The sequence below is a fragment of the Syngnathus acus genome, chromosome 9 (assembly GCF_901709675.1).
Source record: "Syngnathus acus chromosome 9, fSynAcu1.2, whole genome shotgun sequence".
Classification (NCBI taxonomy): Eukaryota; Metazoa; Chordata; class Actinopteri; order Syngnathiformes; family Syngnathidae; genus Syngnathus; species Syngnathus acus.
In genome coordinates this window covers 7271867-7297316 of record NC_051094.1, presented here as the reverse complement: position 1 = coordinate 7297316, position 25450 = coordinate 7271867, and the positions used below count along the sequence as shown (strand labels likewise).

General features: G+C 40.5%; 2 protein-coding genes across 3 annotated transcripts in view; both read right to left on the bottom strand.

Moving 5' to 3' along the window:
- The window catches only part of pde4d (phosphodiesterase 4D, cAMP-specific), a 122976-nt gene extending 105625 nt beyond the window's left edge, over positions 1 to 17351 (bottom strand). Inside the window, exons 1-3 of one of the 2 annotated variants that reach the window (XM_037259752.1) lie at positions 17245 to 17351; positions 9959 to 10001; positions 4963 to 5067 (exon numbers count right to left, since the gene is read on the bottom strand). In XM_037259752.1, coding sequence (XP_037115647.1) covers positions 4963 to 5007 — 45 coding nt within the window. In that variant the 5' untranslated portion in view covers positions 5008 to 5067; positions 9959 to 10001; positions 17245 to 17351. The remainder of the gene's footprint in view (positions 1 to 4962; positions 5068 to 9958; positions 10002 to 17244) is intronic. The other variant, XM_037259753.1, reaches the window with a different exon arrangement.
- A 4016-nt stretch (positions 17352 to 21367) lies between these two features.
- elovl7a (ELOVL fatty acid elongase 7a) lies at positions 21368 to 25372 on the bottom strand. The gene is made up of 8 exons (XM_037259352.1): positions 25231 to 25372; positions 24153 to 24238; positions 23888 to 24078; positions 23645 to 23725; positions 23037 to 23093; positions 22842 to 22947; positions 22632 to 22768; positions 21368 to 22483 (listed from the first exon to the last, which is right to left on the bottom strand). The coding sequence occupies exons 2-8, from the start codon at positions 24214 to 24216 to the stop codon at positions 22235 to 22237; spliced, it is 885 nt and encodes a 294-aa protein (XP_037115247.1). The 5' UTR covers positions 24217 to 24238; positions 25231 to 25372; the 3' UTR covers positions 21368 to 22234.
- Between the last annotated feature and the right edge of the window lie 78 nt (positions 25373 to 25450).

Here is a 25450-nt window from a genome sequence, read left to right as displayed (position 1 = left end):
CGAGCAGACAAACAGACTGACACGATCAAGTATTTTCGGGAACAGATAGCTAAAACAAATGAGTTTTGGCAGGCTTAAGGGAAAAGACACATAAATGAAGCTGGCTACTAATTTATTTAATTGTTTCAAATAAGCAGTGGATTGCTCACCACCTCTATGAATAAATAAAGCAGGTAGATAAGCAGTGGCTCAAAAACAAATCAATAGTCCTGGCCAATCACTGATAGCGAGGACCCTAATAGCTCTGTTACTTCTACTCGGGGCAAAATGTTTTGGTGAATTGCCGTATTTCCTCAAATAACATCCTCCTATTTTCACTCCATTGTTCCATATCATGAGGACATAAAGATGACGGTCTAGGTGTCAAACTCAAGGCTACTAAGCTCTGATTTCGACGCTAGTTCTTCATCAGTTTGTTGTGTAGCCCATAATATAAGGCGTTGACAGTCATAACGGCCCTCCGAAGGAAACGCAATGCAGCCCGCGACAAAAATGAGTTTGACACGCCTGGTCTAGATGGATGTTCTCATGACATGGCTGTAATCGGCAATATAATCGTTGAGATTTAGTCGATTGTGTTGAAGGAACTGTGGAAATGTCTTGGAGCAATTGCAGTCTAATGAACATGACTTCAGCTACGGGGAGTTGAGCTACAGCCACGGAAACCTCCACAAATGGCCTAAGGCAGCAATATTGGGATTCATAAAACATGACATGGGAAGAGAAGTTCTGAACTTTCAAAGAAGGATTGTCCCATTACAAATAACAATTTGGAAGAGGGCCTTAGGGGAACAAAGAACTTTTTTTTGTTCCTACTTGGGAGTCCCAATTATTGATGCTGCTGCTGCTAGCCACCAGCTGGCTTTTAAGGTAACGGGCTTATGGGGCTCCGCCTTTTGACCGGCTCGTGGCTGGTGGTCTCATCCCCACCGTCACTTCCCTTTCTTGGGAGTTTAAATAAGGACACGGACCCGATGTGTTAATTATGACATCGGCATTTACACAATGTTGCAGCATAAATGGGCCAAGGTATATTTATTATTATTATTTTTATGAATAACTAAGTATTGTGCAATTGTGCCAGAAATCCACTAATGTGATTGAAGGCTCTCAAGATATTAGATGGAAGGGGAGGGGCAACTTATGCTGGAAGCCCCAGTGCCTTATTGAATGCCATTATAGCTATGGCCCAAAAATTAATACATCAATAAAAAAATAATAATAATTGTACATTCCTACACTGCATCTACTTGAATCAGTAGCAGCTCGTAAAAATACACTTTATAACATTCCCAATTTTCCATGTAGAAGAAATGTCCTGCACTGATTAATTGAGCAACTAGAGCTCAAAGTATTACTGCAAAAATAATATTCGCAGTTTTCTAAAAAAATAAAATGCATGGGGTTTTTTTTTCGACATAAGTCCTCAGCATACCTTATTTTGGGCACAAAGTGAACAACATCAATATACTGACTGGGCCCCTTAAGGTCATTTCTACTCACAAGGACTCTTCACACTGTTGTTGTCACTCAGTACAAGGAGATGTGTCCTGTAGAGACGCTGTAATGAATCACTTTTCACTCCTCCATTGTTCCATATCATGATTGTTTGTTTCCGGCAGCTGTTACTCTTCCATCTCTCTTATGATGTCGTCCTGCACCGATGCTGCCCAGCTCTGCTCATTTAATATCTTGTCACCCACTTCTCCTTCCATCTGCTTCCCAGCCATCACTTGCATGTACACAACATGTGTTCTTGTTTAATTGCATTTTCATTTGCCTTAGCAAATTAAAATCCTCATTGATTTCTGTATCCATACAGGGACTCATTTATCCATCATTTATGGTCACCTGGCTCCGAGCCCGCTCAAGGTGCATTCGGCCCACTCTCTCGGCGCCTTCGCAGGAGTTACAGATGCATCTGTGTTGCCATGGCGATGCTGATAAGGTGACTCATGACTATTCATCAATAGCCGCGCCTGATTGCACGGGCCACCCCCAAGAGCGTCGTGAGCCAGGAACGCATTCATCAAGTGCGGTCCTGCGTCCCCGTGCTACCTCTGCGGGGCTCACGACTGGGCGCCGTGTTTGTGTCCCAACTTGTCTTTGACATCTTTAATTACCTGTCCTCTTGATGTCCCCGCCTCTTTCTTTTCCCCACCTTTACCCGCAAGCTTCACTCAGCTTGGCTTTTGAAGAGATCTTGTTATTAACCTTGCCAAATATCTTTCACATAAGCTTCTTGTTTCGCTCTAATCAAGCCATCTGGCCAATATCATTTAGTCACAGCCAGTAGGTTGCTTTAAAAAGACATACTGTGATTTAAAACAGTTTTCAGGTGTCTGGAATCGCAATTTTGATCAAAAAACCATGGCAGACAAAACGTTTCTGTAGAATTCAGAATTTATGTGTGATCTATCAATGATGATAAGAAAGCCTGTTTTCAAAAAAGCCCCTTAATCCTTCACTGCTTGACAGATGAGCCTGTATTTCTGAGGAATTATGAGCGGATTGTTTTTTCTAGCCGTTCTGTCAAAGATTCATCTTTGTCTTATCAGTTCGCCAAACTTTGACTTGAGTTATTGAGGCTCCTTTTTGAACTTTAGCATAAATTCCAGCTAGGCCTGCCTATTCTTCCTGCAAATGAGGGGTTTGCATTAACTTGAGTAGCCTCTGTACTTTGTTCAGTGTTTTGACACAATATGGAGAACTTTGTAACCGTTGACAGAACTCTTCTTCAAAAGTGGGTACGTCAGGTCAATGGCAGGCCAGTGGAGGGAGTGTATCGACCCTAGCTTGTGTTTTGGGACCACCTCCGGGGCGCCTATCAATTGGACGTGCTTAGAAAATCTCCATCTTAAGAGGTCTTCTAATCAAGTGTCTGAAGTCCTTTTGATGTAAAGAAGCTGTCTGCAGTTTTACTTGATTGTCTCTGAGACGAAGCCAAACTCCAGAAAATACGAAAACCCACTTCAGATGTTTTCCGTTGGTGACAAAAAAAAAATCAGTGTACGTATTCTATGAAGTCAATCAATGAAAGCATGTTTTATAAATACATATTAATAAATATCTCCATGGGATTTATCCACTTTATAGCAGCACAACTCAGTCGTTTAGTCTGGGAGGTAAACAGCAAGACAAAAACTAATGGCAAACACTCCACTGCAAAGGGACCCTAAAAAAATCTACCAAGCACCTGAGAAAACGTGTTACGGACCAATTCATCCAAGGTTAAACTTGACTCCAAAATGGATGTTTGGCACAAACAATGCTGCTCATCATGGAAAGAAGAAGGCAGAAGCTTGAGCGTCTCAGTGGTGACACTGCCCTCCTCGCTTTCCAAACCGAGTGGATCATCGTAACCCGGCTGTAATGGTCGTTTTGACATTTCAATCTCATCTTTTTGCCGTGACTCATACTTTCCCCATCATGTGAAGAACACACAACATCAATGGGGATTGCTTAATCTTCCATTTATATTTAACATCTTATTACGCTTTTGGCCTTTACTGTACTTCCCGCCGAGAGAAAAGCGCCATCTGTGTACCCGATGCATTTGGTCTCTCGTGTCAGCCCATTTGGGAGACTTCCATCTGGGGATCGACGGCTATCGAGAAAAATCGAATTTCTTGTTCATGCCTGAAAGGGAAAGGCCAGGACCATCCGCGGCGGGTCAATGCGAGCTACAGCTCCAGTTAAACATGGCTGCTCTGACCTGTCCGCCACTTATCAGGACTTCTAAGAAACGTCTATTAAATCCAGACAGCCTGCGGTGAGTGACAGATAACTCGCGCTCAGCTCTGACATCATCTGTGATGGAAACATTGTGTTTCTGGGCTGTTTTTCTGCAGGGGGCACCGGACGACATCGCCACAATGAACAGAAGCATGTCGTGTAAAATCTTGGTTATAAACGGATGGCTACGGGATTTTGTTTTTCTACACATGACATGGGCAAAAAATATTTTGTTTAAAAAAAAGTTTAAAAAATGATTATTAGTAAAATTAACATTTACTAAATGTAGCTGTTAATCAGGTATTCTTTGTAGTCTGGAGTAATTAGCTATTATTTAATGCTTTATTTGTGCACGGTGAAAGTTGTGACATTTCAATAATTAGGTAAAATCTTCATATTCATATTGATTATTCTCACGTACTTGCAACTAGACTCAATGTTAGCTAACTGATAAATATATATTAAAAAAAAAAAAGCCTTTACAAATGTTATGTTGTTGGGAGATAAGATTCTACAAATGGAACATCTGTCCAATTATTCGCCAAATACACCCAAGACAAATAAATGCCTCCTTTTTCCCATGAGAAAAAAAACCCGATTGTAACTGCAGTTGATAGATGTTATTGTTCACACAAAGACATTATCTTGAACCGCTAGGAATTGTTTTGGGTTGTAAACAAGTTCTCGGCCGATAATAAAAAGTCCCAAGTCATGTGGCGATTCTGCAATTAGTGATTGCTACACAATGTTATGCGCTGCCATTTAACGGCCGCCAAATCTGCCCTTGGTTCATGTCACACTGATCCATTATTCTTTAATATCCTTTTTTATGTGCTAAAGCAGCCATCTTACTATTAAGTCTGCCCTTGGTTCATGTTAGTCTGATCCATTACTTTTTAATACCTCTTTTATGTCCAATATGTCAAGTGAAAGCGGCGTTATAATACCTTGGTAACATTGTTTAATATCAGTTAAAAATCACATACAGTGTAGACACACCCTGAAACCAATATAAAGCTCTACCTGTCTGCAGTTAATTGAAAATGCTCCCCCATAAAGTAATTTAATCTAATTATAAGGCAATAACAATGATTAATTTTGCACATGTATGTACCATGCCCTTGTACATTAGAGTTATTAAAAAATATATTTTTTATGAGCTAAATAAATGAAAAATGAGTATTATAATGAGGGGCATAAAAAGTAGTTGAGCTGTGTTTTACTCACGCTGTCCCGCTGGGTGTCATCCACAGACAGGTCATTTTTTTGCATGGTGTGCGCAACCTCCGGAAACAAGGCAGGGCTCACTCACACAGTTAATCAGGAAGGGTGCTGGTGAAAACAAAGACAGAGAAGAACATAATGTGTGTGTTCAGCAAGAAGCTTGACAAGATGTTCTAATAGCATCAGTACATTAAGAATTGGAAATCACGTTTTTTTTTTTGGTTCTCGTAAGTGTACCGCGATGCCTTGATCTCCTTGACAACCTTGTGTGTGTGTGTATGGGTGGTGGTGGTGAGGGGGGGGGGTTCATACGGGGATCCACTGGCCTATTAGAATGCATTAGGCTGTAAAAGGTAAAGGGCAATGAATTAAAAGCCAGAGTTACACAAGCCTGTTATGTTTACCTGGCCTAATAACCCCTAGCAGACACCTGCCTCCCTCTCTTTTTATTGTCTTTTCGTGACAGGACTGAACTGAATGTTCTGCACAGAGTGGAAAATGTCGTTTGCAGTCCACGAGAGGAAAACCTGAAGAATTGCAAGTGGAAAGATTAATCTAATGATTGATCTGTGCCCGTGCACATAGCGTCTATTACATCTCAGCTTTGCGATAACAACTATTGTTGATAGAAACAAGTCAGCAAGTGACTTCATACAAAGTTGGATCCATGTAAGTCTTCCCAAATAATACTTCTAGCCTGCAATGAGTTGATATTTGCATTCTCCTCCTCGCTTGCCATTTGCAACATGACCCATATTGGAGGGAACTCCTCGTTGACCCTGTCAACAGCACCGTGACGAGTGCAACCAATGAGCGGGACCTTCTCCAGTAAATAGATGCGGACTTGCGGAGTGACAGCCCGGCTTGGTAATTACTGCAGACTTGAGATAGGATGGAAGCAAAGGGGAGGAGATGCTTATCACACAAGCTATCAACAGTACTGATCTGCTTTATGAGATATGTACTTAAAAACAACAGTGTCTTACGAAGGCTTTTGGTGTAAAGAGGTTGTGTGAATATGTCATATTTCGCAATGAAAAAAAGGGGCAATTTCTACAGTCTGAATATTGTCGTAATAAAGTCAATATTAAAAGATATGCATGAGAAAGAGAAAGCGAGGATAAGAGAATAAAGTCCAAATGTTGTAAAATATTGTAATATTAATATTGTAAAAATAAACGTTCCAAAAATAACATCTGAATGAAGCCATGAGAATAATTAAAAAAAAGAATTGTACGATTAGATTTAAAGCCGATGTTTTAACAAGGACATTTTGAATGCGGTAATAAGTCCTAATTTTCCTAAAATAAGAGGAAAAGTGTTTTTTTTAAATATTTCATAGAAAAAAAATGGACTACCATTACCATGGTAACATCAGAAGAATGAAGTCAGACTGTTATGACAGTAATATTGGAATATGAGGAAATTATTGCTATCAAAATAGAAAAAGAAGCTTCCATATTTTTTTGAGAGGCAAAGTTACAAAAACAAAATTGTGACAATGATATGAAAAATAAGTTAATATTCAGAGAAAAAAGCTGGAATATGAGAAAAGAATATTAATTTAATGCCGCACAATTTTGTGCTTCACCTCAGTTTATAATGCTCAGTTTTGATGGACAATAACAAAAGTTAATTCATTTGACAATGTTTATGCACTGCCTCACCCCAACATTTATTTTTAACATCATAATATCCTAAATATAAATTTGGCTCCACAGGCCAGTTGCTTTGTCAATGCTTTGGTTCGAAAACGGGAACTAATTCCTACATTTCAGTCGACGCCGCTCCTCTTTGGAGCCTTCAGTGTGCCGAGAGATGCTAATGAACATCTTCTCCTGAAAGCGCTGACATTTTGCATCTGTCGGGAACTCCGGCAAACCACACTTGCATAATAAGTCTCTCACAGAAATAACTTCACTGCTCAGCTATTTCTCGCTCTCTCAATCCAAGGTGGGCACCTTTACAAAGTGACACGGTGGATTCATTTTTAAAATGCCTTGGTTAATTTAAGGGGAAGTCAACCCCCAAATTTTCTTTGCAATAATATGCTATATGTGCCCCCACTAGTCCAAACACATTTTGATTTTTATTGCATTTGTGGAATATGAGTTAAGCAGTAAAATTCACCCATTTTAGAGGGCGGCCATTTTGCCACTTGCTATCGACTGAAAATGACAGAGTAGCCAGGTCTTAGTTTCAGGCTGACCAGTTTTCTGAAGCTGAGCCATGACTGGTTGTAATACAACTGACTAGAAATTGCACCACAGACTCAAATTTTGCACATGTTCAAAATGTTATGGCTATAAGAAAATCTGTTTGTGCCAATTAAAACAATTGGTGGGTGAATGTCTGGCAAATATCTGTGCAACCATTCGCGACCTTGATGAAAAATCAACATTCACTACATTTGTAGACACTCACAAACCTTCGCCGCTCAGTGGGTTTCTAGCCCAAGGCCAAACAAAATATGATTTCGGAAACCTGCATTCATCACACTGCATTAAACATATCAGTCTGCTTCATTTAATAAGCTTGTTTGTTATACATTTGGTCCCAGAGCCTGCTTTTGGGATTCGGTCTTCACAGGGTAGCTGTTTTCTGACGGCTAGGAGGAACATTTCATTTCAAGAGGTTGAGGGCTGCTGCAGCAAGTGCTCGTAAATAGGAGCAGCCCCGCCGGCTGGAGACGTTCAGCCACAGTGACGCTTTTATTCGAGAGGAGAATAAGGTCTGCTGCAGCAAAGTGGAGACTATGGACGATTATTGTCATCCGAAGAGTGAAAAATGTAACTTTCTAAATAGCACAAAACTTTCTCATCATAACAACAACCCTTGAAAAATACCATCTTGTCATTGCAAAGAATTCAGGTCGATACATCGGAAAGAAACTGAATAGAGGACGTAAATAAACAAGTGAACCGGGAACAAAAGCGAAACCTCAATGTTACCTCTCAGAGTGTCAATTAAAAGTGAGCATTGTTATCTTTGCAAAAATATTCGCTCGTTTTCAGAACCCGTTAGATCAGGAGTGTCAAACTCATTTTTGTCGCGGGCTGCATCGTAGTCATGGTTTCCTTCTGAGGGCCATTGTGACTGTCAACCCCAAAAAAAATGTATGAACGTCTCATATTATGTACACTACACAAGAAATTAGTTTTGAAATCAGAGAAAAAAAAAACATTCCACATTTTAAAAGATAAATTTTAATAAAAATTGCTCTCTATTTTTCAAACGTGAAGACACAATTTTTATATTGACACATACAGTCGATGCACAATTTGTCTTTGCGGGCCAAATATAATTGCACATTTGGCCCACAGACCAGACTTTGACACCCCCGTGTTCGATTGTAAAACCGTACCTAATATTGTGACCGGGAGTGTGAGCTTTAGTGGGGAACTCCTCTCCTCTGTGTGCTGCTCGTGTGCGTGATGGATGATCAGTAGATGTGGAGCGTGTGTCGATAGCGCAACCGCAGGAGGTTGATTTCTGTCTGAGCTCAAAGTTAACTTGTTTCTTTAGTTTCTTAAGGGCTGCACATCCCTCGCGGGGAGCTTTTCTTTGCCTGCCAGTGAGCAAAAGGCCAGCAAGTTGTCCACAGTGGTTTAGGTGTATGATGGATGGAAATCCAACTGCTTTGTTTGGCTTTGTTTTTTTTTTTGTCAATACAGTTTAATTGTGACAAATTGTTTAATAGTGGTTTCTGTTTTCTTGTGGCCATTTTCCACACGATTAGCTCAGCGATGGTCATTTGCGTGTTCACTAAACATTTTGCTTGGACTCCAAATTTGTGTGGAACCAATTTTTTAAGTTCCACTGTAATAGTTTCATAAAATGACATTTTAGATGGTTAGCATTCATTCAGCCCTGATAAGAACAAGCTCTACAGAAAATAAAAGAATGTTTTGGATGAACTCAAAGAGCTTGGCTACAAGTCTGCCCTCTGTGAATGTCATTTTGCCCCACTGATATGTCCTCTGTTGAATGTTCCGCCATCAGTAAAAGTGCAGTGACAGTTCATCACATTAACCCGGGAAAAAAAAATGTTTGGGCTACAAGGCTGCACACGGCCAAGGAGGGTCACGGCTGTCTAACGGGGATTTCAGTTTTCTCAGTGAAATGTCTTTTTTTCCTCTATGTTGAGGCTGCTTATTGAATAATCCCTCAAAAGTAACTTAGTCTTTTATCATGGCTGTCCAATCAGAAAAAATTAGCTTGTTGGAGCTTTTATTCCCTTTGAAAGCAAAGCTGCGCACTCACCATAGTAATCAAGAGGATTTATTTTTTTTGTTCCATTTGTAAAAAAAATCCGTGGGCGTTCGCCCGTTACAGTCACAAACATCCAAGCTTAGATTTTATTTACTAGAATGGAGCACCTGTCAAAAAGAGCTTATGCGAAGCTGCATCTGCGCAAACATCAAGAACCTACATTCAAGTTCACATCATAGATCTTGCTCATGGGTGACATTAACTTGAAATGAGGAAAGCACATCACAGTCCTGGCCGCTCAATATAATGTTCTTCTGCTGACGATTATAATAAACAGAAGAAAGGAATGTGCAATTCAGGATGAGTCCATGATGCATCGCAACATCTATTTAATTGGGCAATTAATCGATTTCTATTAATAAAACTATTAACCACAACGATTATTTTTTTTTATACAGTGTTCAAATTGTGCACTGCTCACATTACTGATTTTCAGATTAGTTAATAGCCGCGGTAATCTTTTTATTTAAGTATTATAGTAAAGTATGGTGACATGTTGATTAAAATCCCCCATACTGCAAAAAACATCTTTTTGATGGTGACAGCTCAACTCGGGAATGAATTGCCTATTTCCTGTGGGATGAACGAATTCAAAATAAAATCATAAATCACCATATAAAATTGACAATGATCTTCAAATACATTCCAATTTTTCCTAAATGCACTAGTATGACCCAAAATGAATGTCCTGGTAGGTAAGAGCAAAATAAATAAATAAATGATTTACCTCCTTGAAGCATCTAATGCAGCAGTGGCTCCTCCAAGTGGTGCTACACTCAACATGCCACTACCAGAGAAAGAAGAAAAGATGAGTTAAAAAATCAGTGGGATGATATTTTATTACGGGGAGACGCAGAAGAGGATCAGATCCTGGGCGGCTGGGTTAGCACGACCTTGTCCTGTGTCCTTTCCAGTCCTGCTGCCTCTCCCCACATAAATCAAGTACAATCAAAACACAGAGGGCCTGTCAGCTCATGAAATGCAATCACACACACAACCGTGGAACCAACAGATGTCAGTCGGTGCAGGTGGGATTACTACTTTGTGATAGCGAACATATCAGCCTGGATTTCCATCGCCATTCATCTCTTGACATGCCACTGGGCCTTTGTCGCACCTTGAAACAATTTCAGAACAATTGGACAGGGGAGATGAAATATATTTACTTGAAATGTAAATCAGCTCCCGAAACCCTCCCCCGAGGGTTTTATGTCTTATCTCCCGGCGTCAAGTATGACTCATGTACTTCATATTGTTGTTTGGTTTTTGTGCTGTGAAATTGGGTCATCACAAGGGGGAGTGGAGTGGAAAGTGTGTGAAATTAAAGTTAAGGCATTGATAAATGACTCCTCGTACAGGCTTGCACAATTTAAAATTCTACCAACGTGCCTGACATCAGCAAATGTGAGATTTCAGCTTAGTGGAAATCAATCACTGGGGACATACTTACTGTAGGGTCACCATACAAGCATTCATTTTTCAGTTTCACGCCCTTGGACAGGTTTGTCTTCAATTAAAAAATGTTTTGGGGATTTATACCCCAAAATAATAAGCAAAAGGCAGTGACTCATAGCCTGCACTACACATCCTCCTTATAGCACAATCAGAAATGGAATGATCCTATCAAACTGACGTCATCCAATATGTATCACGCTGGCTACAATTAATTTGCGGTACTGCAATGGGCTAGTTCAGGGGTGTCAAACTCATTTTTTTCGCGGGCCGCATTGTAGTCATAGCTTCTTTCGGAGGGCCATTATGACTGTCAACCCAAATAAATGTATGAGCACCTCATATTACATACAGTAAAAGCTACAAAACAAACTGACAAATAGCTCGTTTTCAAATCAGATGAGTAACTGGTCAAATATTTAAAAAAAAAAAAGATATTAAAAGTGAAGACAATTTGCAATTCTAGTGATGACACACAAATTTGATGCACACATAAACACTTTGCGGGCCACATAAAATGATGTGGCGGGCCGTATCTGGCCCCCGGGCCTTGAGTTTGACACACGTGGGCTAGTTGTTTAATATGTTGACTTGTGTTGTTGTTATGAGGAGCCAAGTGTCTGTTGATGTGTTTGCGTGCAAGTTTACAATAAAGGCCTTTTTTTTTTTTAATCAACAGTTCAGAATCCATTCCTACATAAGGACAGATGACCTACACGTCAACCTGAGTAGGAAGTGGCACGGCAAGAGTTGCATTATGGGAAATGTAATTATGGCACTAATTTTGGTCACAAACCTGCACTTCACCGTGACAAAACAATGCAAGATAATACATTAGCTGGACAATTGTTTGCACAAATAACTAATATGCTAATTTAACTGAGCCACCTGTAGGATACACCCAGGCGTCAGGCGTGCAAACCATTACTGGCTAATCTTAATTGTTTGGACGCGGATTAATGATAATTATGATTTACTTTTTCCAGATTTAAAGTGGCTTTGCAGGTTTTCTCCCTTCGAGGTCCGTGTGTACTGTAAAACCTGACTGTGCCAACTTGTACTACACTATCAGACCTGCAGATGTCAGCAGAGAGCTGTAGACATTTCTCTCCCTTTCTGTTCAATCCAGACTTTAACTGGGGGTTTGAGGATTATTCACTCGCACATGTGCAGCTCACCGTACTGTAGTTTAATACGAGTTCAAGTAAGCCAAACAAATAAATGCCAATGCCTTAAGGCGCACGTCATTTGTGCATTTTCAATTTATTCAATTGCCGCTTTTGATTGGAATTGTAACAATGACTTTGCAAGCGAATAACGTCGTTTGCATATGCACAGTGTAGAAAAATTACGCCCTTACAAAGATAAGTATGTCAGAGAGCTATTCGTTAAAGGAAGTATTTATTTATTGTGGTTGCCTGCTGTCGCATAAAACTGCGCTGCATCGTGCTGAGAATATTTTATATATTTATTTTATTTTATATGAATATTTTGTGCATTTTTGTGAATAAAGTAAGTGAAATATTTGTGTTCCTCAAAAATGAAATGAGAATCACACGAAGAATGTAAAAGTAAGAATAGGTCAGCCTACATGGAGTTTATTTATTTTTTATTATATATATATATTTTTTTTTTTTACATGGAGTTCTTATTCATTTATATGTATTTTTTATTGTGGTTTTATCCATTGGTTAATTTATGTCTGTTATGTATTTCTTTATATCTTATTTAGCTTATATTCATTACTGTTTGTTTGTTTGTTTGTTTGTTTGTTTGTTTGTTTGTTTGTTTGTTTGTTTGTTTGTTTGTTTGATGCATTTTTGCATGTTTCTGATTTATCTGTCTTATTTGGGTTTTTATTTTTATACATGCATGTATTTATTTATGTTTATCTATTGTCACATTTATTTATTAAATATATTGGATTTTATTTTTCTTAAATTCAGTCACATATGTACTATATATATCACAGTTGTAGCTTTTTCCTTTTAAAGGAGTTGAAATCCTTGAGAATTTCATTTGCAAAGGCCAGAGAGGAGAGTGACATTGTCCAAAAAAACAGTGAAAATGTCAACAGTTGTAATGGAAAAATTCTCCATGGTTCCGGAACAAAAAACAAAAGTTGTTTAACAACCTTCCGGTTGTGCGGTACTCCGCAGCACATCGTATCATTCTCACGAGATATCATAAATCCAAGCCCACCCTCTATTCCCCTGCCTTCCATTCCCAAATCCCCACAGTGTCTTTAGTGTTTTTAACCTTTTGCTTGATACTTTATGTTTTTTGACTCAGGCAAACAAACACAATGGCAGGACGTCCAGGCGGACGAGGAGAAAGGAAAACAAAAGATGAGCACTGGGACACAGCTGCTTCTCTGCTTCCTCCACTCACTCGTTTCCCTGCGAGGTCATTCCTGATGTCCCGCGTCACACTGTGTCGTCACGCACACGCGCACATACGCACACACGCAGTTACACACCCACCCACACACATCCTCTATCATCATCGGCTTGCAAGTTTACACAACGTCAAACCAATTCAAGTTGTCAGACAACAACCTGGGGACCTTTAGTCACATGCCACATCCATAACCACTCATCCATGGCAGTGGAAGTCCAAAGTTTCAACTGCTGTTAGCCATGATGACCTTAATACACTTCAGATGAATCAAAGGATTAATGTCTGTTTTGCTTTTTCTTGGCTTTATGGCCACACTCATTCCATGTGTCTAGCCATTTCCTACAGCTTGTGTCCATCTGAGAGCAGGAGCCTATTCTAGCTTCTCAGTCAGTCAGTGGGCAACATAGAGACGTCCATTCAAAGTTCATTTAATAGCTGTGGAGAATTCTGCGTTTTCAATGGGCCTAACTGGCATGTTTTTAGAATGTGGGAGGAAGTCGCTGGAGAAAACCAGGACTTGCAAATTCCACACAGGAAGCCTGAGGCCAAGCTAAGATCTGAATCCAGGACCTGTTGACCGTTTGGCACATGTCCTTGACCCCCCATGCAGCAAAGCAAATTGCAATATATTCAGGACTGTGTTCGACCTGGACTAAAAAAAAAAAAAAGACCACCTGTGCTTGAGCTAATATATGATGACCTGTGTAGGTACACAGCTGCCTTTTAAGGAAGTACAGAGTGAGAACCCTCCTTTATGAGTTCAAAAGTCACACAAGTCTTTAGATTTTCTTGGATGCGTGCCGCATTAATCACTGGGATCGTGACAGTATCCGCCAAGATCTGCATGCAGGGAGCGTCCTTAACATGATGCATTGAGGAGATATGTTTGAAGAAAAAATAAATACAACTGAGATGTTATACAATGACCTTAAATAGCATCGGTACATGTTCGGTGTTGTTATGGGAACCAACTATTCAATTAAAATGTACTGAAACTAAAAATGTGTGTGGATACGCTGCCTCGCTAATAAAAACAAACACAGGGTTATTATTACAGTCATGAATATGCTTTAATAAGCACCTTATGTAATATTCCATTAAGTCTCCATTATGAAATGGCAAGAGTGGCTCAGGGAAATATGTGACATTTAACTTTGTTGGCACCAAGGCAAACTGCCCCCCCATCCCTCCTCATTTTCTGCAATATAACCCCCTGAACTTTCACCTCTGCAAAGCACCACAGTGCATCCTCTCAGCATGGCTTTTAAAAAGCACTCCTTTCAGAAAGGAGGACCATCTGGAATAAACTAAAGTCAGATAAACATTTACACACATCCACGTGTTCCGGATCAAAGTGGTTGAAGTGAGGGGGAGATGAGCAGACGTGACGTACACGGCTGCTTTTCATCTCCGCACATCGTTCGGAAAGTGTGGCAGATGTTGGGATGCTCGCGCTCCTTTAATGCTCCAAATGGACTGAAGCAAGCAGGGCCAATGTTTTTCCCAATCAACTCGAAAGAGAAAAACTCTTTCATGAACTTGACTAATGCTGTCATCACACTTTATCAAAAGTGATGTACGAAGATGAATTTGAGCAAAGGCCTGATTATTGAAGATTTTCTTGAGCTCCGGTTGCTGTACCGTACCGATTATCGGTAAATACCATAGACACCTTGTGATGTGTTTTTTAGCCATCCAAGGAGGCTCCAATTCAGAAACAGTCCACTTAAATTGACGCCAATATGCCCGGGAGCTCACATTTACGAACAATGGCAAGCGAAGCAAGCTCTACGGCACTTTAATGTCAATTTTAGTTGACAGCAGGGGGCGCTGGACCAAACACAAAAGGTGATTGTAAATATTCAATAGGTTTCAAATTTATGATTGCCTGCCATATTCCAAAGAGAAGAAGTATGGGGGGGGGGATAATCTGTCAACACACCTCACCACAGCACAATCGTTTAGAGTCCTCAAACAATCAGGCGTTTGCTGACTTTGATTGCAAGAGAGGGAAAATTCAGATCGATTACCGCTCGAGTATGTGTGTACCCTGTTTTAGGGTGCATCTGGCTCTATATAAACTGAAGGCACTCTAATAAGCCAGCAAAGGTGAAATACTTCCACAACCACTCGTACTGTTACGCAGTGAGTCACCATCCTGCAATCGGATCATTAAATGACGACATCAGTTGGAGGTCTGGCGTGATGTAAGAAAAAAAAAAAATCGCTTTCAACACACTAGTGGCTGAAGTGTGAAACTTCACACATCTGTCTCGCCATCCCAGCATTTATACAGGCGTCATCAGGCTCTGTTACTACTAGGTGGAACTAGTTGGGTAGGAGAAGGCTCACTACTGGACTCATTGGAGTTAATGAGCTCTACAGGTCACTGAGTTTTCCTGCTATGTAGCATAGCTTTTGGGTTGACAAACACAAGTAAGCCTATGGTAACCATAAAGGGACAAAAATGGCTCAGCACTGGAGTAGCTGGTCCATAAAATGCTAAATAAAGGTCTACAGATTAGGCCTATGTTATTTATTGCTGTAGGAAAGTAAGCACACAAGACAGCAAGAGAGTAATGTACTTTTTCTGCTATGCGTCCTACCCTAAGTGCTTCATATAAACAAACAACTGCTACAATGCATCATCTCGTCATTGGCCGTGATGATGTGAAAACAACAAATTGCTAAGTCAGCACGCCCCAATTGGGTCTTGCAATGCACAATAGATGCTTGACTGAGAGGTTAAAGAGGCGAGACAATATTCCCCCCGCACCCTCCCTCGTTCCCATGTTGATAATTAAACGGTGAATTCTGTGACGTGCAGGTGAGACAAAGGACTCACTGATTCGTTGACGTGAATGTGGGGCATGGATGACTATTTGCATGTAGCCACATGTGATCATGAGGCTCTGTGGGTGTATTTCTTTTTCCTAAAAACATGCAACCTAAGTTTTATTGTAGACTCTAAATTGTGCATTTTGAATTTCACTCGGGCTACTTGTTTTTCTATATAAATATAAAATAAAGAGACATTACCATTGATGTTGTGGCAACGCTCGACATATAGATATAACAATTGAATTTAGGGACCTCCTGAAGTTACAAAATCTGTTGTGGCTTTTTCTTTAAGCAATATTGTATAAGATACGAGCGTAACTTTAGTATAGGTCCTCACTAAACCTCATTTCAGCCAGCATCAAAACTTTTTTCTTTTGGCCTTTTGTGACTTTGTGCAAAATAGGCTAGTTGCAAGAAAAGAAAAAGGAAATGTGAAGGTTAATTGTGTATAGTGCTGCTACATGTATAGGGATTGGAATTACTTCCCATTTAGTTTGTTCTGCCTCTCAGCCGAAGGTGATCACTCCCACATCACTTTGTGTTTGGCAAGAAGGAGCACCGAGTTGAGATTTAGACTGCTACTTTAGCTTCCCAGCTCGCTGCGCCACCTGGTTCGCTGCCATCTGCTTGACACTTATGTGTGTGTTGTTTATACATCTTGCATTAGTGTTGGGTTTCAATTTAGACTCCTGTGACAGTTTAGCCAAAACTTCCACCGGGGAAATGTGGAGCTCTGCAAAGCAAATCATCTTAACTGCATGTGGCAGTGGAACAAGGGAAAGTGTGACACATGCAAACACACCCATTCCGTACCAATGATTACAACACACATGCATGCAAGCACACACACACACACACACACATTAAAAATGGGCAACTTTTTATGTTCCATTTCCATATGTCAGGTTTTCCAAAAGTCAAAATGGGTCACTTTGCACTAATTCATGTTCTTTATCATTTGTACATTTACAGGACATGACTTTGTTATGGCAACACGTGACGTAGAATAAAAGTAGTGTAGTTTATGTTCGCCGAGTGAAGTTTATGAGAATCTGCGGCACAGTTTGGGACGCGACCCCTGAAAGTCACACCAGGGATTTCGAGGAGGAGGGGGATGAAGTCCTTGAGCTCCTCAGTCAAAGTGAGGCAATGCAGTTTGCAGCACTCTCCTCCTGCTACCTACGCATCTCTCACAGCACATTAACTCAATGAATTCTAATGTAATATACATTGTGGGAGGAAAAAAACTCTCACAGCATGAAGACTGTCTGTATTGCATTCATTATCACAGCTATTGTTATTATCCATAAAGAAACTTACATGTATTGATCCTTGTTTGGTGTCTCCCCTCTCTGGTAGTCCCAGTCAGCTAGAACCAAAACAAACATGCATGCATCATCACAACCACGCTCCCACTGCCTGCTTACTGTGCTCAGGCTCTCTCATGATGGAAGGAAGGAGGGAACTCTCCTCAACGAGCTGCCAGCCGCGCGGCCCAGTGACGTCACAGTGTTTCCTGCTTCCCACCTCCACCAATAGTGCGGCTCATACGGACGGGCCCCCCCCCCGCCTCCTCCTCCCCGCGCTGGAGAATGGAAGAAACCGCATGAGGTAATTGACAAACAATTGATTTAATTGGGAGAAGTGGTGATTAATTTTGAATACACTCCATTTATTATTATTTTTTGCAAACACCTTTTTTTCTTATTGGAAATTATATTAATTTCTTGCAGAGTCAAACAAAGTACAGCGAGAATAGAGATAATAGTTTTAGTTCTGCAACAAATATGACGTTGTTGGGTTTTTTTCAATTGCAAACTGCGCACAGCTTTACAAAAACGCACATAAAAACCAATTTAAACACAGTTTATCTTTTTGAACTGGGGCGGGTAAACTATATCCCATGGGGTCAAAGCATATGAGCTGACCTGCCACAGAATTCTAAGAATAGAAAAATAAAAAAGGAACTATTGTGAGAAGTCCAAAAAACATTTAACCCCTAAATGCTACCACTATTTATTCTTGAATGGCCTTTGGACAATTGAAAGGGTCTGATAAGAAATTTAATTTAGAGTTTGAAGCATAATTCCAAGCATGCTGTTTCATTCTATGTCCTGCCAAGAGCTGCAAAGAAAGCTGCTTCTTTTCCAGCTGCTTTTTAAAATTCCCAGAAATTGAGTTACACTCTTGGCCACTGTGTGCAATGGTAAGAACGGCGACATTTCCAAAGCGATCTGCTTTTATGTGAAGCGGATTGAATGAGACAGCTAAAATCTTTGGACATCAAACCCGTGGCATATTTCTTCAGAGTCACACTAAATGAGGTTATCAAACGTTAAGATCAATATTTGATTAAAAATGATTTTCTGGAAAATGTCAAATTTGGCAATGTGATATTTATCACAGTGTAAAATCAATGGACCCTCAGGGATTGATATGCTGCGGAAAGAAAATATCCTGATCTGGACCCTAAGAACAAAATGTAACCTAAAAAATGACCACATGAAGCTCTTGTCACTTTCCCATAAGTGTATAAAAAGTCCTTAAAATGTCCTTAGGGATCAAGTTGTGTGTTTGAGTTTTCTCGTGCCACGTAGGGACTAACACTGCAACAACAAAAAAAGACACTCACCTATGTAACAGTGTCACTAGTCATCACATCATATTAGTCCTTCTGCCTTTTTCCTTACATGGCTGGAACATGTTTAGCCCAAGGCGTTTCACTCACTGTGAGCCATCAGCCAACTATGTCTTTTCTGCACCAGAGAAGAAAACCAAAACACTGGCTGTAGTTTATATTGCATGAATTGAATAAGATGATCGCACTCGTAGGGGAAAATCGGGACGGCCTACCTCTATTCCACAGATTCCTTTATTCCCTAATAAAAGTCCATTTGAAATCTAATATGATTATCTGTTAGTTCAAGTGCAGTCACAAGGGTTGAAGTCCAATGACAAATTTCATTCTACTAAAGCAGGGGTGTCAAATTCGTTTTTTTCACGGGCCGCATTGTAGTCATAGCTTCTTTCGGAGGGCCATTATGACTGTCAACCCAAATAAATGTATGAGCACCTCATATTATATGCAGTAAAAGCTACAAAACAAACTGACAAATAACTCGTTTTCAAATCAGACGAGTAAAAACTGGTCAAATATTTAAAAAAAAGATATTATTAAAAGTGAAGACAATTTGCAATTCTAGTAATGAGACATGAATTTGATGCACAATTTGTCTTCGCGGGCCACATAAAATGATGTGGCGGGCCGTATCTGGCCCCCGGGCCTGGAGTTTGACACCTGGACCGTCATCTTTATGTCCTCATGATATGGAACAATGGAGTGAAAATAGGAGGATGTTATTTGAGGAAATACGGCAATTCACCAAAACATTTTGCCCCGAGTAGAAGTAATAGAGCTATCAGGGTCCTCGCTATCAGTGATTGGCCAGGACTATTGATTTGTTTTTGAGCCACGACCTGCTTTATTGTACTAAAGTATACATCACTTGAATTTGTTGCTGAGTGCTTTTAGGCGCTTTTCGTAGCAGTAAGACTATAGCCATTATTTAACTAGCTATCCCAGCGCTACATCCTGTTTCCCAACAGGAATAAAAAAGGGAGAGGGGATACTGCCCGGAGAGGAGACGGACGAGTCCCTCAGGGAAGTGAGGCAAAGAGGAATGCAGACATGGAATCAGCAAAGCAAGCAGGACCACTGCGAGGCTCATAAACTCATGGAAGTGGAAAGGTTATGCAAATACTATGCAAAAGGCTCCGCTGCTCCTCCATTTTGAATCTTTGCATCATAATAAACATCCACTGAATAAATCTGTTGGAATACTCATTGTAGCGTGAGGAATGAATGAAAAACAGAGGGGAACAAATTCAGTGATATGGAGGAAAATTCTATTTTATAAAGGGGATGAAAAAACTGATCAATAAGTCGACTTTGGAGATGTGTTACAGTGCTGCAAGGCAGATAAGAACCTGTGAAAATCAGATTTGTTCCAGTGCTGTGCACGACGAGATAACGGCGAAGCTGCTGGCAATTGCCATCACAAAAATGAAACGAGGAGGGATGTTCTCTGTGGGGTAAGGTGTGAAAACTTGGTGCTCCGCAAAGTTAAAGTAAAAGTGACAAAAACACCCCTCGGTCCAAACTGTGCATCAGTTTGGATTTGGAGTATTTGAAAGCAAAAGTAATAAGACCGCAAAAATTACCTCCACTAAACTGAAAGTGAGAAGGCGAGAGCGATTATTTTAATTGCAGTTTGTGGGTTTGTTTTTTCTACTTTAAGGCAAATGAGGTTTGTGGTTTTGTTTGGTTTTCCGTCTCCCACCAGCCACGATTATCGAGCTAACTAGCTATGCCCACACGCCAACAAGTGCAAACGTGTCACAGTGAGAAAAGTGCAAGCACAAATAGGAGAAGAGTGTCGGGAAAGTCCAACTTGACAGTCAAACCCTTTGGGGTGCCTTAATATCAAAGTGTAGAAAAGCCCTATAACGACTTGCTAGGATATATTCCATTTTGTGGATAAAACATGTTATGAGTAGGCATAAGAAAGATTCAAGATAAAGTCGCATTCATTTTCCACTTCATCGTAGCCTACACTGTAGGCCCTACAGTCACCACCCACCCGCACATGCTCGAATCGGCAATTGTGAACTGACGCAGATTTTTTTTTCCGCGAACCAAATCAGATTAAGCCACGGAAATCTCCACCTACTCGTGATGGTATAAACAGTCATAGACGCAAGAGGCAAACTCTTGAGGGTTGGCATTAGAATTAAGGTTCCGAGTCGATAAAATAGATTGCACATAAGTGAAAAAGATAACTACATCGATGTTTGAAAACTAACAGTTCACAAAAATGAATTAAAAAATGTATTCTATTTAAGTTAAATAAAACTGAACTGCACTTTTAATTCAAAAGGTTTGGGGCACGATACTATTGAGTTTTGCGCTTTTTTCAAATTCGGAGTTTTCAGGCGCCGCTAGAGGGAGCCCGTGTATCACACGTTTGGCTCATCACTGGTGTGTAAGTCATGTCGCTTCTAACAAAATAAAGCATATGGAGAAACCTTTTCCCCTTTTCCGTTAACATGGTGGTCGTGTCTGGCATTTGAAAAATAACAGGCTCTCTCAAAAACCACAAAAATCACTCCTGTTTGGTAGCTTTGCAATCCTATTGCCAGTCATCCATCTGTCTTTAAGCTCCTGAACCTTTGCAAAAGTTATTCCATTTGATTTTAGTGACTAACTTATTCTTGTACTGGAAAGAAGGGGATGACGTTTGTGATATTTTGCAACCATTTCAAAATGTCCCGTTATGGAATAATAGCTCAGGAATCACACTGTACCTTGGCAGCATTAAAATCATTCACCTAATGAAATTTGACAGTGAAAGTGAAATTCAAAATTAAGATCTAAAACCAACATATACATAGTCAACATTTATTATACATAAATACATATAAAACAGTATAAACAACTTTTCAAGGCACATAAGTCTTAAATGGTTAACAATTGGACTGAGAACAGGATATTAGACGTGAACATGAACTGCATCATTCGAACTAACCCTCTTCTCAAATACACACCACCAGCGATCTCATATCTCCTTTTGTCAATCACAGGAGCGCCGTTTCATTCACTTTGAAGCTTAAGATCATCATAATACACAGACACTCCTGTGACCGACCCAAAGACATGTCACTGTAAACATTCAACTTTTTTAGTGAACAATGCCCTGGTGCTCCACAAGAGCGCCCCCTGGCTCTCCCAGGAATCAATTTGTCACGCTTCAAGAGAACATTCCACTGAAAACATCAGATCTGTGACTCCAAGCATCAAGGTGTGAAATATTTAAAATAAAAAAGTAAACACCCTACTCTGTATGCATGTTACCATTAAAATAGCCTTGCAAAGACTAATATTACGGCAACATGGATTACCCTCCAACTTTTATAGTGAACCACCAAGACAAAATAAATGTGGGGAAAAAAAACAAATCACACCAACCCGTCACTTTTAAGAGGGGCACTGCACACATCAGGGTCATGGAGTCTCAGTCATGCCATTGGAGAAGCCCTATAAATGACAGTTTTTCCCATGGCTTAATTAACTATACAGTCATGTCTTAATTAACTATACAGTCAATACTAAACATTAAAATACAAAAGTTCCCTTTGTCTGGGGTTAAATATAACTGGTCATAATTTATAAAGATTGTCTCTTTTTTGCAAGTAGAAAAAGCTAAACCAGAGCAGCAGTCCGCCACAAAAAAGCCCCGTGCCGAGCGGCCAATTATTCCTCTTTGGTGTGGTTAGCGTTGCCATTCATGACGCCGTTTGAATGGTGGGCCCACATCTGGGCCTGCAGCACCTTGGGCAGCCGCTTGCCTTTGGTGTAGGCGTGGTACCAGAAGTTGAGGAAGAGGAAGAGGAAGATGAGGCCGTACAGACCGATGATGTAGATGAAGATGGGGAACTTGTAGGCGCAGTCCTGTATGAAGAAGTACTGCGAGATGTGCGTGGTCACCATCACAAACTGGATCTGTACATAAGGGGGGGGGGTCAGGACCTTGGACTCTCACACAAAATGGCAGCCATTGGCTTTCTCATTTAGCAACCTTCACAAAGAAATCTGGAGATTGCAACATGAAGCAAAACCAGCCTTAAAGGGGGAAGCAAACGTGACGTACCAGCTGAATGGTGGTCAGGTATTTCTTCCACCACAGGTACTTCTGGTATTTGGGCCCTAAGGCGGTCAGGCCGTAGTAAGTGTACATGATGACATGGACGACACAGTTGAGCACGGCGTGAAAAGTCCCCATACCACCTGGCGGGGTGAAGTATACGGTTAAAAACCATGTAAATGGAAACTAAGGCCACAAGTAGAGAGCTTGTGTTACCTGCAGAAAAGCGAACACCAAACCACCAGGTAAACGGCATAATAGAATGATGGAACACGTGAAGAAATGTCACCTGGCTGTTTTTCTTCCTCAGCACAAAGAAAACCTTTAATGGAGAGTGAACAAAAAGGGCAAATTGTAATATTTGTCAAATTGTCTTGATCCAAGACTGACTACGCAACCACCGCGACTTACCGTGTCCAACATCTCGATGAACTTGGAGAAATAGTAAAGCCAGCACGTTTCTGCCATCTATTGGAGAGAGACACTTTCAGCATTTGGTCACACAGCCAGTTGCAACTTTTAAAAACTGCATGATGTAAAAGACAGTCTTTACAAAACTCAATTTTAATTGAGTGTTCCCGATAAGAATTACAAACACCTTAGTAAAATTTAAACATCTGTTTTGTGCCAACACCACACTGAAGGTGCTAATTGAAGCTGACAAATAAACCACAAATGGAAAATTGCCACTAGGTGGCACTGTCGCGCTCCTCTTTGCAGTACAAATCTGAAGTTGTACTTTATTTTAGTGTTAAGCGTGGTTGTCTTTACACCTCGACTACTAGAATTATTATGACAACATACCATTTGGTGCACGAATTGAATTTTCCATGGATGTCTGTCATTTTGAGACTTCCTACTTTGAGTGGTCATTGAATGCATCTTAAATCTACAACAATGACAGTGTCAAATTAGCTAAGAAAATGACTTGTTTCCAAAGAAATTAGACCGCCATTGTACCACAAATTATGGTGTAATGGTGCAGTGAGAAACAGAGGACTCCATATAAATATATTTACCCTTATAGCTTGTGGCGAGTCAGAGTAGTCAACGAGATCACAGCGGAAGGAGTATCCTGTTCCCCATCCCGACATGACAAACTAGAAAGAGACACTCTAGTTAATTGGCAAGCAAAATTCCCAACATGTCATTAATGTTGCACACTCAAGCAAGCAAATCAGTCATTTGACATGCATCCGATGCGGCAACATCGTGCACGTGCCGTTAGCGAGCATGATGAGTAACAGATTGTGTTGAGTCACCTCGTAGCACATGTAGAGCGAGAGTGCCACCACGCTGAAGTTGTACACCACCAGAACCCCTTTGAGGTCAAAAGCTTTGCGCTTCTCCATGATGCACGGGCCCAGTGATATGACGAAGCAGATGTACGCCATGATGATGATGTTCTGCACGATGGGAGAGTCCATGAACAGCCAGTTCTCCGTACGAGAGTCTGTGACAGGAGTTAAAACGGGTAAGGACCGGAGTTTAACCATAACAGAAAAACTGTATGGCGGAGGAACCGACCTGCGTTTTGGATGAAGTCATCATACATGTGCGAAACTGAAGACTTGATATCATGCAGTTCCATTGTGAGATCGTCGCAAGTTCAGCTTATGGGGAACAGGACAGGAGGTCTGTTAGCATGTTTTGTGTACTTCAACTAAGTTGTATTGTATCACATATCTCCAAGGTAATACAATTCGGCTTACCAACTTTTTAGTTTCGTTGAATAGCAAGAATTAAAAAAGATATGCGTGCTCGTGCGCATGCAAGACAACAAGGCAGGCCACACAAAGCAAGTACTGTATGAGCAGTACAATAAGTAACAGCCTCACAGTGAACAGTACCATTCTATAATCTATTATTGGGCAAATATTTTAACAGTGGAAGAAGTAATCATAAATCCAGATAAACATTTTATTGCTGTTGGGCAGAATATTTGGCTCTTCAAAATTATTTTGCAAGTAAGATTTGAAAAAAAAAAAAAAAAGTTGCTGTGTAAGCAAGTGAAAATGATCAACGCTTATTAACGGTCCTACCGGAGATGGTAAAACTTGTTATTTGAACTTTGCAGTATACGACTAACTGGCCTGACTGGTTCTATGAAACAGTTGTGACAGAATACAGTTGAGGAGCAATGAAGAAAAGTGGGAACCGGAAGTCCTTATTAGGAAATCGCTGCAGTTTTCTGCTGATAAAGACGGGAAGTACATGTGAATACAAAATAATAGCGGAAGTACGAACAAGAGACAAAATAAAATACATTTTGGCAACGGAACAAGTTTTCGGAGGTCGGGTGGAGTCAGCACCATTTTATACCGGCACAAATTGTACAAAGATGGGCAAATTAAAGCGCCTACTTCAACGACGCCTATTGATTAGCATGAGATAATTAAGATTAATCGAGGTAGAAAAAAAATGAGGCTTTTTGAAAAGCACCAAATACCTGTTTTTAGAGTCACACGCAGTCTTAAATTGACAATCGCAAGGACAAAAGAACGGTTGTGGTTGTGATGCGGTGTCGCAAGGGATGTAAAACAAGTCTAGCAGCAGTTGCAACGCACATGTCCACACACTCCACTGCTTAAAAGTTAAGTCTTACCTGGAAATTTGTCCTACAACCACCCAGTGAGAAATCCTTTCCGACGTTGAACTACGGTAAAAAAACAAAAGAATTAAGAGTCGGGGTGTGTATGACTCTCTACTTGCACAGGTGCGTCTTGAGCTCAGTTCACGTGTTAATGATGCGCGCGCCCGTGGAAATTTATGGCGTTTTTGTGGGGGCGGGTCTCGAGTCCTCCGGGGTTGCTGATTGGCCGGTG

Bases quoted from the DNA above. Each gene is read 5' to 3' on its own strand.
- elovl7a (XM_037259352.1), bottom strand. From the start codon at position 24,216: ATGGAACTGCATGATATCAAGTCTTCAGTTTCGCACATGTATGATGAC. The intron at 23,726-23,887 runs GTGACTCAACAC...GTCTCTTTCTAG, and splicing joins CGCTCTACATGTGCTACGAG to TTTGTCATGTCGGGATGGGG. The intron at 23,094-23,644 runs GTAAATATATTT...TCTCTCCAATAG, and splicing joins ACTCGCCACAAGCTATAAGG to ATGGCAGAAACGTGCTGGCT.